Consider the following 17,500-nt stretch of genomic DNA (forward strand, 5'->3'; position numbering starts at 1 on the left):
GATTATTTCAGCCCTTATACTAGCATATCAATTTGTAAGAATGCGCCCATCTTTTTAACCCCTTGCCATAGAGCCTCTGTAATAACCTTATTGTCAACAAAATTGTAATGACCAAATCTTAAGTCTTTCTGTAATGTAATAGCAATGTTTTATGATGTAGTTAAGTGTTTTCAGCAAAGAGTGAATAGGCCTGTCGACGGGCCCAGCTGCAGTAAGAGGCTACATATATATTTTCAATGAGTTCTCATCACACATTATATTGTTTGGTTTGTTTGCCAAGTTGCTGAATTGTTCACCAAGTCACAAATATAGTGTTGGCAAGAACTACAACCAATCCAACCATTGATTACAATGCTGTGTGCTTAGGACTTAATTTATCATAGGTGCAAAGATATCACCAGGATAGGCAGACTAACGTTAACGTGAAATTATCATGCAGAGTGAGAAGGAAGTATTGGTAAGGCCAGATTTTTTTGGGAGGGGGAATGGTGGGGATTGTGCACCCTTTCTGGTTTTGATTTCTCCACTTTTTTATACATGATTTTAATCCCACTTTAATGTAATTCCATTGATATTGCTTTGAATCTGAAATACACCTCCCCTTCTGGTTTTACAACAAATCCGCACCCTGCACCCACTTATGTGTGGAGTTCACTCAATCTCTTCCTGTTTACCTCTCTCCTTACACTGGTGTCCTGACACCCCACACCACCCCACCCCAACACAAATACACACAATGGGCCTTTCTCAAAACCTAGTGCAGTGCACTTGAAAGTGTATCAGCCTAATTAGTCACACCCAGTGATTGGATACTCTTTGGTGAACTCTACGGAATATCCAATCACTGGGTATGACTAATAAAGAGTATCCAATCACTGGGTGTGATTAATTAGGCTGATACACTTGGAAGTGCACTGCACTAGGTTTTGAGAAAGGCCCTCTCTCTGTTTACTTATCCTACACCACTGACTTTACATTGTCTGCATCCTGTTACAGATTCTGTCTGTTTGTTTGTGTCTCTTTCCTATAGCATTTCCTATTCCCCACTTTCCTCTCCCCCCCCTAGAGACCCCCCCCCTCTCAACCTTTTTCCTTTTTTCCCCTTTTTTATTATTATTTATGTATTATTTATTTATTTACCCATTTATTTATTTATTTGCTCTTGTGTCGGCCTTGAATTTGTTTTTGTGAGACTGAAGAGATTGACTGGAGTAGCCAGTCAAGGTCTTGGTGGCCATGGAGAGCATTGTAATGTTTGAACAGTTTTTATCTGCTGCCTGTGAGCCAGTCAGGTTTGAGGATGGGCATGCTGACTTAAGAGGCTTAACACTACATTCAGAAACCTCAAGTTAAAAAAAAAAGTCCCGTGATTAGAGTAGGCTCAAGGTGGAATTTGTGTATTACAAGATGGTTAATAATGATGTTTACGACTCTCTGTCTCTGTCTCTGTCTCTGTCTCTCTCTCTCTCTCTCTCTCTCTCTCTCTCTCTCTCTCTCTCTCTATCTCCCCCCCTCGCTCCCTCGCTCCATCCTCCAGCCCCCGGCGCCAGCCACAGAGGAGCCTCGTAGGAAAGTTCCCGGTAGTACCCCCAGCCCTCCCCGCCCCGCCGACACGCTGGAGGTGCACACACAAAACCTCTTCCAGCGGACGGAGGTGCTCGCAGGTACGTCACGTGTGTGTGCGTGTGTTAGTATGTGTGTGTGGTGTGGGGTGGGGGGGATGTCTAGGATGCAAATCACATTTAGAAATAGCCCATAGACGTATACAAGTCGTATTCCCATGTTCATGAATAGTTATTATTTGCATGTGAATAAGCATATTTAAACATACGTATATTCACATTCAGGAAACATACATAAACAAGATATGTATAAAATAAATACAGTAGTCATATTCACATGTGAGCAAACATACACGTATGAACATCATAAGACGTGTGACTTGTTTACATGTCTGACATAGAAACAGAAGCATATACAGTAAACATTAACAGACACATACACAAATAAAAGCAGACAAAAATGCCCACATTGAACATTTTATTATTTGCACAGACACTCAACTCACACACTTGTATATACAGTGCGTACGATGTTGGGGTTGTTTATAGAACTTCTCACCAGTATTTTTTCGTCTGAAAAGTAAGAATAGGATTGCAAAATGTGTCTCAAAAGTATCAAAATATTGTGGGTCACCAGAGGGAATGTGTTTTCAAAACACAGTCAAGGTCTTCAACCAGAGTCTATTCTTTTCACATGGGTCAATTTCAGAACCGCAGGAATTATGCGCCTTCCAGCCCATCAAAGACAGTAGAGTGAGAGGTGGAGAAGGAGCAAGAGAATGAAGGAGACAATGGGAGAGGGAGAGAGAGAGAGAGAGAGAGAGAAAGAGAGAGAGAGAGAGAGAGAGAGAGAGAGAGAGAGAGGGAAACACACAAACACACATGCACGCACGCACACACACGCACACACACACACACACACACACACACACACACACACACACACACACACACACACACACACACACACACACACACATCCAGCACATACACATGCAGGCACACACACACACAAGCACAAACACATATGCATGCATGCAGGCACACACACACACACACACACACACACACACACACACACACACACACACACACACACACACACACGTATGCCCGCACGCAGGCACGCACACACACACACACACACACAGACAGACACAGGCCAAGAGCGAAAAGAAACTGCACCTTGCAGCCTTCTGCTAATAAAAACCACAGAGAGAGACGCGTAGGGTAACTCCACAAGCACAAACAGATGTGATTGTTTACGCTCACTCCCGCGGCGCGAGGTGTTAGCAAATCACAAGCAGCCGCCCATAACCACGGCGAGGGGCCAGAGGAACGGCCGCCCCGCAAGTCTGCACTGGCCCCGACCAAACCAACCAACCAGACGCAAGCGCTGCACCACACAGGATAGCCCTGCATTGCACTCCACTGTACATGGAAGCACACGCACACCGTAGTACAAGTCTACACTCGTCCCGACCAACGCAACACAAGCACTGCGCAACACAACACCACACAGCACAACACAGCCAAGAATGGATTACTGCATGGGCCTACCAGGCTCAGGCCCAGGCCCATGGGCTCAAGAACCAAGGGGCCCTGAAACCCAAGTCTCTAAAATTCCATTCTCACATTAGGTTAAATATTGCACTTTTAGCAGCTATATTTTTAAAGTTTCTCTGGGGACAAACTTCTGAACTCCCAAAAATGTACCAAATCCCCCTCTAAAATATCTAACAACTCAACCAACCAAGTCCACACAACACTACACAGCCAGCAAGCACTGCACAACACTACACAGCTCCCCACAACACACTCAGCCTTGCACTGCACTGCACTGCACAATAGTACACCACGCCACACAACACACAGAGGCTTGCTATGCACTGCACTGCACTGCACACAGGAGCATGCACTCTGCAGTTCACCGCCACTGCGCCACTCGACTCCAGGCGTGGAGAATTTTTCGAGCCAATAAACGTAATGATAGTAATAATGTCTCTGGGGACCTCTGCACACGCACACACACACACACACACACACACACACACACACACACACACACACACACACACACACACACACACACACACACACACACACACACACACACACACACACACACACACACACACACACACACACACACAGGGACATGCACACACACTTCTCTCTCCTTTTCTCTCTCTCCTGACTCCAGTCCCCTTCATGTTTTATTGAGTCGTTCTGCATAAACTGCTTTTCCCCCCGCCTCCCTGGGATGGTGAAAAGTTCATCCCACGGCACTCGCATCTGCGTTCGCAAACGCTCGCGTCGCACGGCTGTTTTGTCAAGAGGGGCGAGGGGGAGAGGGGAGGGAAGGTTCGGAGCGGGGAAGCTTATCAACACCATTTCCACAGCTGGATTGAGGAGCGTATCATTGACCCGCCATCTTCCCTCCAGGGAAAGCGACCATATTAAATGTCCCCCTCTGATGTGGCTCCAGTAACTTTATTTTGTGGTGGCTGCTTTTCAAAAATAGGAACTTGGCTGTCTCAGCGGTTTCTCGATGTGATGCTTCGATGAGTCAATGGATGAAAAGAGCGGTGTCTCGAGGGGAGATATGGTGGATTGAGCGTAGGATTGATAGAGAGGGAAGGGGTAACCACAAAAGTTACATCGAGATGTCTCAGACAGTGAGTGGCAAAGAAATGCACGAGACAATGAAAAACATACATGGGGGCCATCTCAATGCCAAGTGTTCTAGCCTTGCTAGGATGTGAAACACCTGATGATTGGATACTCCGCGGAGTTCACCAAAGAGTATCCAATCTCTGGGCGTTTCACGTCCTAGCAAGGCATAATGTGCGGCACAGTATAGTATCCTAACAAGGTCAATAGACTTTAACTCACGTGGAAACTCTCTGAAAGGATAACAAGATTCAGACAGGCAGACAGACCGACATAGTGGCATACATATAGAGCAGTGATTCTCAAAGTGTGGTCCGGGGACCACAAGTGGTCCGCGCCAGAGCTCAGGTGGTCCGCGAGGAGATTTCTACTTTTCGAAGACAAGCTAACAGACTATATTTGTAGCCTTATTACAAAGCTAAACATAGCTGAAGTATGATTTTCACCACAATAAGTCAGGCTTGTAAAAGTGAATAAAAAGTAAGTGATATAAATCGAAATTAGCACAGTCAAATTAGCACCCGTAAACTGTCAATTCAGTTGATAGGTGGTCTCTGAAAATGTTTTGGGGGACAAAGTGGTCCTCTGCCCGAAAAAGTTTGGGAACCACTGATATAGAGTCATCACACACACACACAAAAGGTTTTTCCCTTCCAAGTTTTTCATGGGAAGATGATGGTCTGCACACTGCAGTTGCTCTACAAAAACACACATCATGCGTGATGAATGTCCAGGGGGATCGAAACTTAACTCAATAAAGTTTACTTTTTGGAGAATAAGTGCAAGGTGCAGACCAACACCTGCAAAAATGACTGGCTGTAGGATGATCTAAAAAACATCCTAAGTTTAGTGGGGACCATTAGGCTTGTGTGTGATCGTTACAATGCCAATAAAAATGCTAATAAAAGACGCTAACTCGCTCCTCTTTGTCTTTTCTGCCTGCAGCGGTCATTGCTGGTGGAGTCATTGGCTTCCTCTTTGCCATCTTCCTCATCCTCCTCCTGGTGTACCGCATGAGGAAGAAGGACGAGGGCAGCTACGACCTGGGGGAGAGGAAGCCCTCCGGAGCCGCCTATCAGAAGGCCCCCACCAAGGAGTTTTACGCGTAGACTGCCAATCTCTTACCATCCAACCTCCCCCCACCCCCACCCCACGGTCATCCGTATGAGCTCCTGACCCCTACACCCACCGTACCTGCCCATCCCTTCTCCTTTTGGAGCGCCCCCTGCCCCCCCTCCCACTGCCCCCCCACTTGCCTCCAGACAGCAACACTTCACAGTGGGAGTGTGCGATGGTGTTTGATTAACAGCCCGGATCGCCGCCGCCATCACAACACAACATGGCAACGAGGAAGACCTAAAGAATATCAACACAAACACCACAGTCCACCACAGTCGCCGGAACAAAACCTGGAGAGCTTTTAAAGTAGAAAAAAATTGTAATTCAGACCTCTTTTTTGTTTTTTTGTTTTTTTTCTTTCTTTGTCTTCTTTTTTAAGAAAAATAATGAGGAGCCAAGCAATGCTTATTTTACAGCAAAAATCTGTGCATATTTAAACCTTGTTTTGTGTCTTGTTTGAAAATGGCTGAAAAAGAAAAAAACCCAACGTCGCATCCTGTACAGGCCAGAAAACATGATCTGCATCTGTCTTCTGTTGAAGGAGCTGGTTTTAGTCACTGACTACTTTTTAACTGTAGCAGTATGTATTTGTAAAGAAAAAAAAACAATTTAAATGTGGAAATAATTGAATATAATTGTCCTGTATCAATCCTGCTTTTTTTCTTTGATCCTCTTTTTGTCCTAGCATGTCTCAAGTCAATCTTCTTTTTAAACATAAAAGTATATTTCATTAATTTATCTTTTTTTCCTCAGATTTTTTTTTCAGAATGCCTTTTTTGTGTAGATTCCATGAAGCTTTTTTTCTGTTCTGGTTGCGTAATTAACTAACGGTCAAACTGTATATGTCCCTCCCTCTGGCGTATGTACAATGATTATTATTTCTCTCTCGGCTCATCTGTATCTCTTTCATTTTTCCTTCATTTGCATTTCATTCACCGAATCTAAGCTTCCAGTGCAGGGGTGCATTTCTGGAAAGCGTAGTTGCTAACTTTGTTAGCTACTTTGTTGGTTGCAATGCAATTTCCCATTGGCAACTACTGCTAACTGCCAACAACTACGCTTTCCAGAAATGCACCCCAGAGCTCTCGCTGGCTCTGTCTCTGTCCCCTATCCTTGTTTTATTTGTTCATGTATAGCTTTAGGTCAATACATTTGGCATCATGTACCTCTTTTCAACGGTCATCAGTTCTCAGTGATGAGAAACAACGGGATGCCCCGATGCGGGAGGCAAGGACGGCTCCTCTCCTGGTGTATTCCCAATGGTGTATTTAATTATTTAATTTAACTTGATTATCACGTACGGTACATGTGGACACTCTTCTTTAATCGGTCTCTGTTAGAAGTAGCGTGTCCTGGGAGGGGCATTTATTTTTTGTCTCATTTTTCTTTTGAATTATTTTTTTTTTGTTAAGTGTGGCCCATCAAAGTATGCCTCCTGCCCTTTACACACTTCATCATTTCTGAACCCTTAACACAAAGTACACACACACAAACATACACAAACATACACACACAAACATACACGCACACACACACACACACACACAAACGCACACACACACACACCGACTCTTTCCCCCTCTTCCTTCATTCTGACTGGAATGGTATCAGACCTCCCAGGCCAGTCCATTAGAAATGTCCCCATAAGCCTATGTGTCCCCATATCACCTCAATGTCACTTCTGTGTGTATCCAAGTGGGGGGTTGTTCATGATGCACAGTGCTGATGAATGGTACAGCTCAGCTTTGATGTCTTGAGCTACCATGCGTAACGGGGACGGGGAACCTAACTGGGTTACATTCTCTGATCTCTGGAGTCAAGGGTCTTGAGTCTGTTTGGTTGGAGACGTTTGATACCAGCAGACCCACTTTTAAAAAAAGACAGTTGTTGCCATTGACAGTGGTGACAATGGGGCACTCAACCCTGAGCCCCACCATGTTGGGATGGCCAGTAATAATCCCAGACTACACTGTCTTTTACTTCTTCCTGCTGCGTGTATGGGCTTGCAGATGGGCAAAATTATCTTGCATGGAAACCTGTTGGCACAGCAGGTTACGAAGTTGCCTTGGAAAAAAAGTTGAGCTTTGTAATCTAGAGTTTTGCACTTTTTACCCCCCCTTAAACCCTGTCTGTCTATATATGTCTGTATGTCTGTGTGTTTGCCTCTGCCTGCCTGCCCTGTATTTTTTCCTTCCCCCTCCGTGTTGCCAACTTCCCTTTTTTCCTGTCCTGCTTTCTTTTCTCATCCCCTCTTAGTCTCATTTTATTACTTTTCCTTGCTGTGTTTCTCTCTCACGCACGGATAAAAAGAGAAATGTCTGCTTCAAGCTCGATTTTTTTCTTTGCTACACATGATTTTTTAACAATGTTTTTCGTGACGTTTTGGGTGAAAACCATTCAGACGTGTCATGAAAACAAAATAACGTCACAAAAAACAATAAAATCGGCGGGAGCAAAGAAATCCCTGTTGAAGCTGGCTTTTCTCTCTTTATCTGGTTATTTGTTTGTCCTGCTCCCAGGTCAGACGTTTGGTTGTGCGAGCTTTAACTTAGTACTATTTTTCACACACACACCCATCATGTTCCTGCCAACCTTTCTACTTCCTCCCTTCCCTTGCAGTTTCTGTCACCCTCTCTCACACAAGGTCGAGAAGAGAAGAAGGTACTGACATCCACACTAAGCAAGAACCCAAAGACCCCTCAGTATTTGCAAAGCCACCACATAACTACGCTTACTTGGCCACATTCAGATGTTTTTTTTGTTGTTGTTGTTCTGTTTTTTCTTTTTTTTCTTAGCCTTTAGGTTTTTTATTGTTACTAGAGACCTGACCGTAAGTCCAATTGCTTATTCGTATATGAAAAAAAAAATCTATATATAAATATATATAAATGTATATTCACAAATGTTTTAAACCTTCAAAGTGCCTACCATTTGGAAATGTGCTTGTTCTAGTCATGGCTTGAGAAGGTGCGGTCATCAGATCATGAGGCGTGTGGATGGATTTCTCTAAGCACCAATGACTGTAATGGTAACTTTTTTTTAGTCTTACAAAAAAAAGCAGGCAGTATTGTACCTATAAGTTGAAACAACACTACTGAATAAACATTGTGGCCTAATATGGACTCCTCTTTGTGCAATTTGTTTGCTTTTTCCTGTTTAATGATTCTTGTGATTTTATTTTATCTAACCTAGCATGAGGTAAGGGGTACTTTATATCCTGGTTACCTTAAAGGTGCTCTGTGTAGGATGGTGGCCAGAGTACTTATCACAACTATGCTGCTCATTGAAACGGTGCTGCCTATTGCCAAATTTGATCTTTTCATGAATATTTGCTAAAAAAAAAATGAACATGTACTGGTATGTGGTATATTTTGCAGCTAAAAATGTCTATTCCGGAAATTCAAAACGGCGAACATGAAGAAGATCCACCTCTTCATATGTAAAAAGTGCAATTATCCCAGTCAAAATGAATATTTAGAAGTTGATGGTGGTGGTAAGTATTCATGAAAAATGTATCATTTGAGAATGGGCAGCATGAATTCTGGAAATAAACAACTAAAAATGTGACACAGTGCACCTTTAAATACCTTGAAGTGATACTAGCTGGCTACGACATGTGTCTTTATAGGCTGCCATCATGAGTTCTTAAACAACACATGCGACATGGATGTGTAGCCTGCTTTTGCAGATTATCTCATCCCGGTGCTTTGCTAATCTAAATGGGTTGCGGGTTGAGATTATGGTATCAGTCTCTAATCTGTGCGTGTTGGCTGCAGGAGATTAGCGTAATGGAGGAACTATGATGGTGGTGCTATGATGGTGCAGCTTTAAACGAAAGCTGAAAGTTTCTCTCTGGTCATCACCAGCATTAACATGAATGGCGCAGCAAAGAAGACTCAGCAATTATCATAATAATAAAATAGGGACAAGGATTCATATTCAAAGGAGGTGAACCAAGCAAGCCCTTGTCATTCACAACACTTGATAAATATTTGGGGACGTGAGCAGCAGGCTTTCCTTTTGTGTTTGTCAGGGGGAAGAGGTCAAATTGTCCTTCTGGCTTACGCTGGCAGATGCTAAGCCATGTTTTTGGCCTGTGTGTGTGTGTGTGTGTGTGTGTGTGTGTGTGTGTGTGCGTGTGTGTGTGTGTGTGTGTGTGTGTGTGTGTGTGTGTGTGTATGTGTGTGTATGTGTGTGTGTGTGTGTGTGTGTGTGTGTGTGTGTGTGTGTGTGTGTGTGTGGTGACAGTTTGGCTGGTTTTGGAGGGGGGTTGTAGGGTGTGGTGTGGAGCTGGTGCAGGGGGGGATCTCCTTGACAGGGGGGTCATGCGCTGTGGGAACCCCCCTGCAGCAGACGTACGTGCAACAGAAAGGAGCCTGCTGTGGGGGGTGGCTATGGGTGGGGAGGGGATGCAATACATCTGTCTGTGTGTGTGTGTGTGTGTGTGTGTGTGTGTGTGTGTGTGTGTGTGTGTGTGTGTGTGTGTGTGTGTGTGTGTGTGTGTGTGTGTGTGTGTGTGTTGGTGTTGTGAGGGGGTGCAATACATCTGTCTGGGCTGGTCTGGTCCCTGTCTGACCGCTCACTGTTTTGTCTGCAAGGGCCTGGTGGTCAGCCACAGAGTTTATAACCCCCCAACCCTCAATCTAGCATGGCGGCGGAGGACTGCTGTGCACATTGTGTTTGCATCAATGAGGACTTTGGTCAGGTGAGAGGGGGTAGTGCCACACGTACGTATGTGTATAGGCAGGGAAGATGACAGGCGGGGGGTTGGCAAAGGGGTCAGTTGTCCCAGGCCCAGACAAATGGGGGGCCCAGATTTGGGTTCTCAATACATTGCATGTTTTGCATTAGGGGGCCCATCAAAAAAAATTGTCCCGGGCCTGGCCAAAGTTGTCAGTGGTCCTGTGTATAGGAATATTAGTGATACGCTTGTGTGTTGTGGAGGTGGAGGTGGAGGACCTATAGTACCCAGAACTCAGGACAAAGTTTAAATATTTACTTTTCCTCTTTTTCTCCCATGGTGTGAACCTTGGGAAGGAGGATGAGGGAGGTGGATCCAAGGATATCAGCCACTGTGCAGATGCGTCTATGTGTGTGTGTGTGTGTGTGTGTGTGTGTGTGTGTGTGTGTGTGTGTGTGTGTGTGTGTGTGTGTGTGTGTGTGTGTGTTGTGTGTGTGTGTGGAGCTCGCGAGGCAGAAGAGGGACTATCCTCAAAACGGGCTAAAAACCTTTACCTTTTTTCTCTTCCGTGACATGAAACTACAGAACGAGAATTGGAGAGATGGATCTGAAGGATCAACCAGTGGATGGATTCATCTTGACGACACACACAAAGGCCATATAGGATTTTCTCCTTCTTTCCGCGCGGACGGACAGAGCTAATTCAATAAAAAAAGGAGGCCAACCTTTGGTCCCGTTACTCAGAGTGCCAAGCCAGGCAGAAACTTCCCCACAAGGAAAATGGCCGCCAAAGTAAACAGGCTGTCAGGCCTCATAATGGCACATGACTGGAGGGGGAGGCCATGCCTTGACTACGGCCCCAGCTTGTGTGTGTGTGTGTGTGTGTGTGTGTGTGTGTGTGTGTGTGTGTGTGTGTGTGTGTGTGTGTGTGTGTGTGTGTGTGTGTGTGTGTGTGTGTGTGTGTGTGTGTGTGTGTGTGTGTGTGTGTGTGTGTGTGTGTGTGTGTGTGTGACAGAGGGAGAGAGAAAAAGAGAGAGCTGTGTTGTGTGTGTGTGTGTGTGTGTGTGTGTGTGTGTGTGTGTGTGTGTGTGTGTGTGTGTGTGTGTGTGTGTGTGTGTGTGTGTGTGTTTGTGTGTGCGTGCATGCCTGCGTGCGTGCATGCGTATGTCAGCATGTGCGTGTGTGTGTGTGTGTGCATGTCAGCCTGTGTGTGCCCACTGGTCAACGCTGCCCACACACATCCTCCTGCCTAAACAAGCATGGCTTCGTCATGGGAATTAGCCTATGTGGCCATAGTTTCCTCAAATAGTCCCTTCCCTTCTCTGTCAGTTTTTTTTTGTCTTTTCATATTTTTGTTCTCTATCCACAAGGCTCTGACATTTGTAGTGACAGAAATTAATAATTGAGAATGAGAGAGTGTGTGAAATGTGTAGTTGATGTAGGGTTGTTTCTCTCTCCTAAACCACACAGGATGAATGGGATGATGTCACATGAGGCTGCAAGCAGCCAACCCTGGTTGCCTCATTGCCTGGATGTAATAACCTGCCACTTGTCAAAACTTTCCAGCCAGAGTCTGTCAAAGGAAGCCTGGACAGGTGCTGCCACTGGCTGCCATGCCACCTCCACTGCCCAGGGAAGTGACAGCATCCAGGAGACCAAACAGGGTTCATCATTGCACCTCTCTCTCTCTCTCTCTCTCTCTCTCTCTCTCTCTCTCTCTCTCTCTCTGTCTCTCTCTCTCCATCTCTCTCTCTCTCTCTCTCTCTCTCTCTCTCTCTCTCTCTCTCTCTCTCTCTCTCTGTCACACACACACAGACGCGCACGCGCACACACACACACACACACACCAGACAATGTCTACGTGATGGTGTTAATTCCAAATCATTAATTGTGCATTGAAAAGTTCGGAATTAAAGTTATTTGACATTGAGTTGATGTTTCACCTTAATTTAATTCCGAATAAACCTTTGGGGATGTTTAAAGCCCAATACATGCTGTGTACAGGGGCGGATCAAGCCATTTTAGGGCCCTAGGCGAAATATAAACACAGGGCCCTCAAAAGTCATTCTTTAAACACATCAACAATTGGCATGGAAGGAGCAAGGGTGCCATTTTAGTGTTTTGTCTCGTATACTGTATATCCTACTTTACATAGGTGACAAATTAAGATCAGGCCTACTTTTTTGTGTGTTTATTACGACTCGTGTGACAGTTGGGGCCCCCTATGGGCAATTGCCTTGGTTTTCCTAATGTAAAGTCTTCTCTTCTTTGTTCAGTGATACATCTTCAGTCCATCAGAGTTCTCTGGGTTCATTGCGCCTCTCTCACACACACTGCAGGAGACGACCAGACTGTGCAGTGCAGTACAGACCGTTTGTCTCTGTCTCTCCGTCGCGCCGCACAAGCCACATAGTCCTTGGGTGCATCCCAATATGTGACCTTGCCTCCTCCACTTGTGCTTGTCTCCTCGTCCCGCCTCCTGGCCCCTCCTCCGTGTAGAAAACGATAAAGTTTCCCAGCTGTCAGCCTCGCCACAACAACTTTTGAGGGACTGTTTTTCATTCACCATCCCAATTGCAAATGAGAAAAAGACTTTACAATTGAGCTTTTGCAAGATATGTAAGGGTTAACGTTCGGCGAGAAGGTCGCTACCGTGGAATAGCAGCACGACAGAGAGAATCTTTAGACCCCGACGCGGAGCGGAGGGGTCTTGTTCTCTCTGAAGTGCTGCTATTCCACAAAGCGACCGACTCGCCGAAAGTTAACCCGCTTATTATATGGATATACTTAAATGATTCACACATGGCGGGGACATTTCTTTAGGCCTATTTAATGTGAAGTCTACTATAGTTTTTAATGTCAAAAGATTGTTGCTGCGCAAAACAAAACAGTGCCGTTGTGGAACACCGCTGACAGGTAGCCAGGACAAAAGGTGTTGTCTATCACAGCAGCTGATTAGAGTCTTGTTGAAAAGTCGCTTTAGCAGTGAAAAGTCTTGTTGCCATTGACAGCGGTCTGTTATAGACCAACCCGTCCGTTATCGAAAAATAACAGACGTGCGAACGTTGGGGAGCCCCGTTGAAATGAATGGAGCATTCGACAGATGACGTCACAACCATATAATAATGAAATATAATGTTGTTGTCAGTGATGTCATCATGACGAGAAGCGAGTGGAGGAGGCAAGTGGAGGAGGCAAGGTCACATATTGGGATGCACCCCTTGATTCCTGGCATGGCGGTCTTTGCCCCTGTTTAACAGTCAAAGGCAATCAAGGGTCAATGCTATGGCTAATCTCTCTGTCGCTCTCTGTATGTGCAGCAGTGATTCCATATTAGGCAGACACACACACACACACACACACACACACACACACACACACACACACACACACACACACATACACACACACACACACACACACACACACACACGCACGCACGCACACACACACACACACCGCCCCTATCTACCATATCAACCCTCCCACAATTCCACGCACCCCTCAAATCCATTTCTCAAATCCTCAAGTCATTTCTAGCCTCGCGCGACATCCTACGTACTTCCGCCAATACATTTTGCTCCGCACTACGTCTGGTAGGCATACCTGTCTTCTGTGGAGCGATGTTGACCGGTAGGATTTGCACCAGTGTTTTGACAAACAGTCCTACTTTGTAATTTTATCCTACGGTAGCATGTTCTGTCAGATATGTCTGTTAAACAGTCCTACATCGTCATAGATAGACGTCATGTTTGGTCAACAACTTATAAGTTAACTCCTGATTTTTACGCAAATGCCCTTCCTGCTTCCTGCAATCACGTCAGATCAAGCAAAGTCCAGACCATGAATATGAAATGGAAATGGTAGTATTATGGGATGGCTAAGTCATTTCTGTCTCTTCCTTTTTTTTTTGTAAAGAGTGGAGGCGGTGGCGGATGTAGGAATGATTTTACAGAAAGAACCTGCTTCTGTGTGTGTGTGTGTGTGTGTGTGTGTGTGTGCGTGCGTGCGTGCGTGCGTGTGTGTGTGTGTGTGTGTGTGTGCGTGTGTGTGTGTGTGTGTGTGTGTGTGTGTGTGTGTGTGTGTGTGTGTGTGTGTGTGTGTGTGTGTGTGTGTGTGTGTGTGTGTGCGTGCATGTGTGTGCGTGTTTGTGTGTGTGTGTGAGTGTGTGCGTGTGTGTGTGCTTGCATTGTGCATGAGTGCATGCGTCCGTACATGCATGCTGCGGCTCTGGATTACAGTTTTGACAGGCGGAGGAGACAACATCCGCCCACGCACAATGGGCCCCATGCCAGGATAATTGGTCCCGGTGGTGGGGAGGTAGATGGTTCATAACAGAGGTGGAGAAGTAGAGGGTGGTGGAGAGGTGGAGAAGTGGATGCAGAGGGAGATGGAGAGGTAGAGAATGGAGAGGTTGCGGGGTGGTAGATGGAGAAAGGAGGATGGAGTAGAGGAAGGCAAATGAGTGACACAACCTCTCTCTCTCTTGCTCTCTCTCTCTCTCTCTCTCTCTCTCTCTCTCTCTCTCTCTCCCTCTCTCTCTCTCTCTCTCTCTCTCTCTCTCTCTCTCTCTCTCTCTCTCTCTCTCTCTCTCTCTCTCTCTCATTACATTGCATTTGGCAGATGCTTTTTAACCAAAGTGAGTTACAATCGAGGACATAATCATAGCCAACATCACTAGCAGATACGAAGTGCACAGGAAATATCTCTCTCTCTCTCTCTCTCTCTCTCTCTCTCTCTCTCTCTCTCTCTCTCTCTCTCTCTCTCTCTCTCTCTCTCTCTCTCTCTCTCTCTCTGTCCCTCCTTCTCTCCTGCCAGCCAAATTGCATGGACGTACGGGATGAGTGATGCTTTGTGAGTTTTCACCCTACCTACCTCTTAAAAAGGAGCTCTACTGAATAAAAAAACAAAAAAAGGTTTATTCCGACAGGATCTGAACTCCTATAAATCATATCACCTGACGTCTTTTATGGGAGTGGTTATTTGCTGACAAGCCCCTCCATTATTGTTTTTCAACTTGTTCACTCTGCTAAGCACTGCTATGACCTTGAACATAGCGCTACTCTAAACTCAACCAATAAGCACTGCTATGACCACAAACTCGAAGTAGTCCTGTTTGCCTTCAGTTGTAAGCAATGTAAGATGAGTATATGCAATGGCCGAGTTGTAAAATCAAAGCAGGGGGATGATCATAGATTGATTCTGATTATTATCTTCCCCTTAGAACATTTTGAAAATGTACTTGTTGTAGTTGCAATTTTAACACAATATGTGAAGAACGGAGGCCTGTTTTAGAGGGGGATGATTTTTGAACATTTTCATTGAGGGCGATGATTTTAGACCATTTTCATTATTGGGGGGATGGCGTCCCCCCTCATCCCCCTACAACTCGAGCCCTGAGTATATACCTTGTTGAAACCAAGGCTGTTATTAGCAATTAAGGGAACTTAAAATTATACAACCACTAATTATGTGAGTCAGCCACATTGATATGTGCTGTATTATGTGTGTATTTTTTGACAACGTATCCTTGAAACCCAGCAAGATTTACATTGTTTTGAATACCATGAATGGAAATTGTCAGTCAGAGCGCATATGGGCAATTTGTGTTGGCATTACGTAGAGGGAAAAAATAATGTTGTACAGTATTAAATGACTAGCCATTAACTGCATCGCTAACCTTTTCCCTCTGTGGGAGGTATAAGAAGCATACCACCAGCATGTACAGTAACCTTCTCTTGGGTTTGGGTGTGGGTGTGGATGTCAGAATCCCAACCAGCCAGCAAAATATTATTAGAGGGCGCCCAGAGCACCAGTGCCATGGCTGGATTGGCCATGAGGCATACATTTGCCCAGTGGTGGTGTAGTCTATTTTTTTTGTGGTGGGTATACTGTATATTTGAGCAGTTTTTGAAGTGGGTATACTGCCTAGAAAAAAAGAGGTATCGCACACCAATAAAGTCTTTCTTGAGGTGCTGCCTTCTTGTGCATACAAATGTTTAAAGAAAATAAATAGAATGCCACACTCTCTGCTCCATGTTTTAATGTACAAGCAAGTGACGTTTCGGACGTCTGACCTTCTTCAAACTTCAATCAGTCCTCATGCCACCACAGCTGACCTCTCCACTTCAAATATTGATTTTGGCTGTTGTGGTCAACATAGCTCATCATAGATGACTAAAAATGTTTGTCACAGGCGTCATTGTCTCTGCCAATGTCTGGCAGACTGGTCTTGGCTGAAAATGCTTGAGCTGATTTTTCAGCCCAGTCCAGCCCTGACCAGTGCCCAGGGAAGCCGACAAAGGGGGGGACAAAAGAGTCAGTTGTCCCGGGCCCCGGGAGATTGGGGGCCCACAATTAGGTCTTCATGACATTGAACGTATTGAGTCGAGAGGTCCTTTCTGATGGCTTTGCCCTGGGGCCGGGCAAATCCCTCAGCGGCCCGGTTCAGAGCACCGTTTATCATGTGAAGAGAATGAACGGAACGAATGAAAACTAAACCGTTTTTTTTTGTAAAAAAAACATTGCAGTGTCAGCTGGAAGTCAACATGATTTCCTGAACAGCCCAAGGAGCAATCAGTCAGTCCGAGAAATGGGGGTGCAGGGGGAAGGAAGTGGAAGAGGTTAATGCTTCTCACTCCCAGTCAAACAGAATTCAATTTATACAAATGACATTCCTCTCAATATGCCACTTAATCACGCAGACTCCTTATTAAACAGCATGCCGCTCGTCCTGAATGCCAATGCACCACCTTGGTTTGTCCTGATGGGATTGGAGAAGGACCCTTCAGCACGCTAGGAGCTCTGATGACACACACACACACATACCCACACACACACACACACACACACACACACACACACACACACACACACACACACACACACACACGCACACGCACACGCACACGCACAAGCACACACACATACACACACACACACACACACACACACACACACACACACACACACACACACACACACACACACACACACACACATAGACACACACACACAAATACACACACACACAAACACTCACAGGCGCTTGACGTTTGCACCAAGGGTGACAAGATGCCGCTGTTTAATTTCAACCCCGGAAAGCCTCCCGGAGCCCTTTCTCTAAATCAAACTTTTGTTGTGATTAAAGTCCTCTGATGGGACCATTTATAATAATTACGTTTTAATTAAGTGTGGCCCTCTCCACGGAGAGCGTGAAATAAGAACAACTCCACACCCAGAGGATGTTTCTTCCAAATACTTCCGTGGGATTGATGTGTATTTCTGTGTGTGTGTGTTTGTGTGTGTGTGTGTGTGTGTGTGTGTGTGTGTGTGTGTGTGTGTGTGTGTGTGTGTGTGTGTGTGTGTGTGTGTGTGTGTGTGTGTGTGTGTGTGTGCGCGCGCATGTGTGTGTGTGTGTGTGTGTGTTGGGTGTGAGTGGTGGAATAAAATGCTGTTTTTGAAT

At 45.3% G+C, this 17,500-nt stretch overlaps 1 protein-coding gene across 1 annotated transcript in view; it reads left to right on the forward strand.

Annotated features, from left to right (window-relative positions):
* Nucleotides 1–8,476, forward strand: part of sdc2 (syndecan 2) — a 72,357-nt gene extending 63,881 nt beyond the window's left edge. Inside the window, exons 4-5 of the mRNA XM_063185705.1 lie at nucleotides 1,538–1,664; nucleotides 5,181–8,476. Of these exons, the coding sequence (XP_063041775.1) occupies nucleotides 1,538–1,664; nucleotides 5,181–5,344 (291 nt within the window). The 3' untranslated portion in view covers nucleotides 5,345–8,476. The remainder of the gene's footprint in view (nucleotides 1–1,537; nucleotides 1,665–5,180) is intronic.
* The last annotated feature ends 9,024 nt before the right edge of the window (nucleotides 8,477–17,500 follow it).

Source organism: Engraulis encrasicolus, chromosome 20 (assembly GCF_034702125.1).
Source record: "Engraulis encrasicolus isolate BLACKSEA-1 chromosome 20, IST_EnEncr_1.0, whole genome shotgun sequence".
Taxonomy (NCBI): domain Eukaryota; kingdom Metazoa; phylum Chordata; class Actinopteri; order Clupeiformes; family Engraulidae; genus Engraulis; species Engraulis encrasicolus.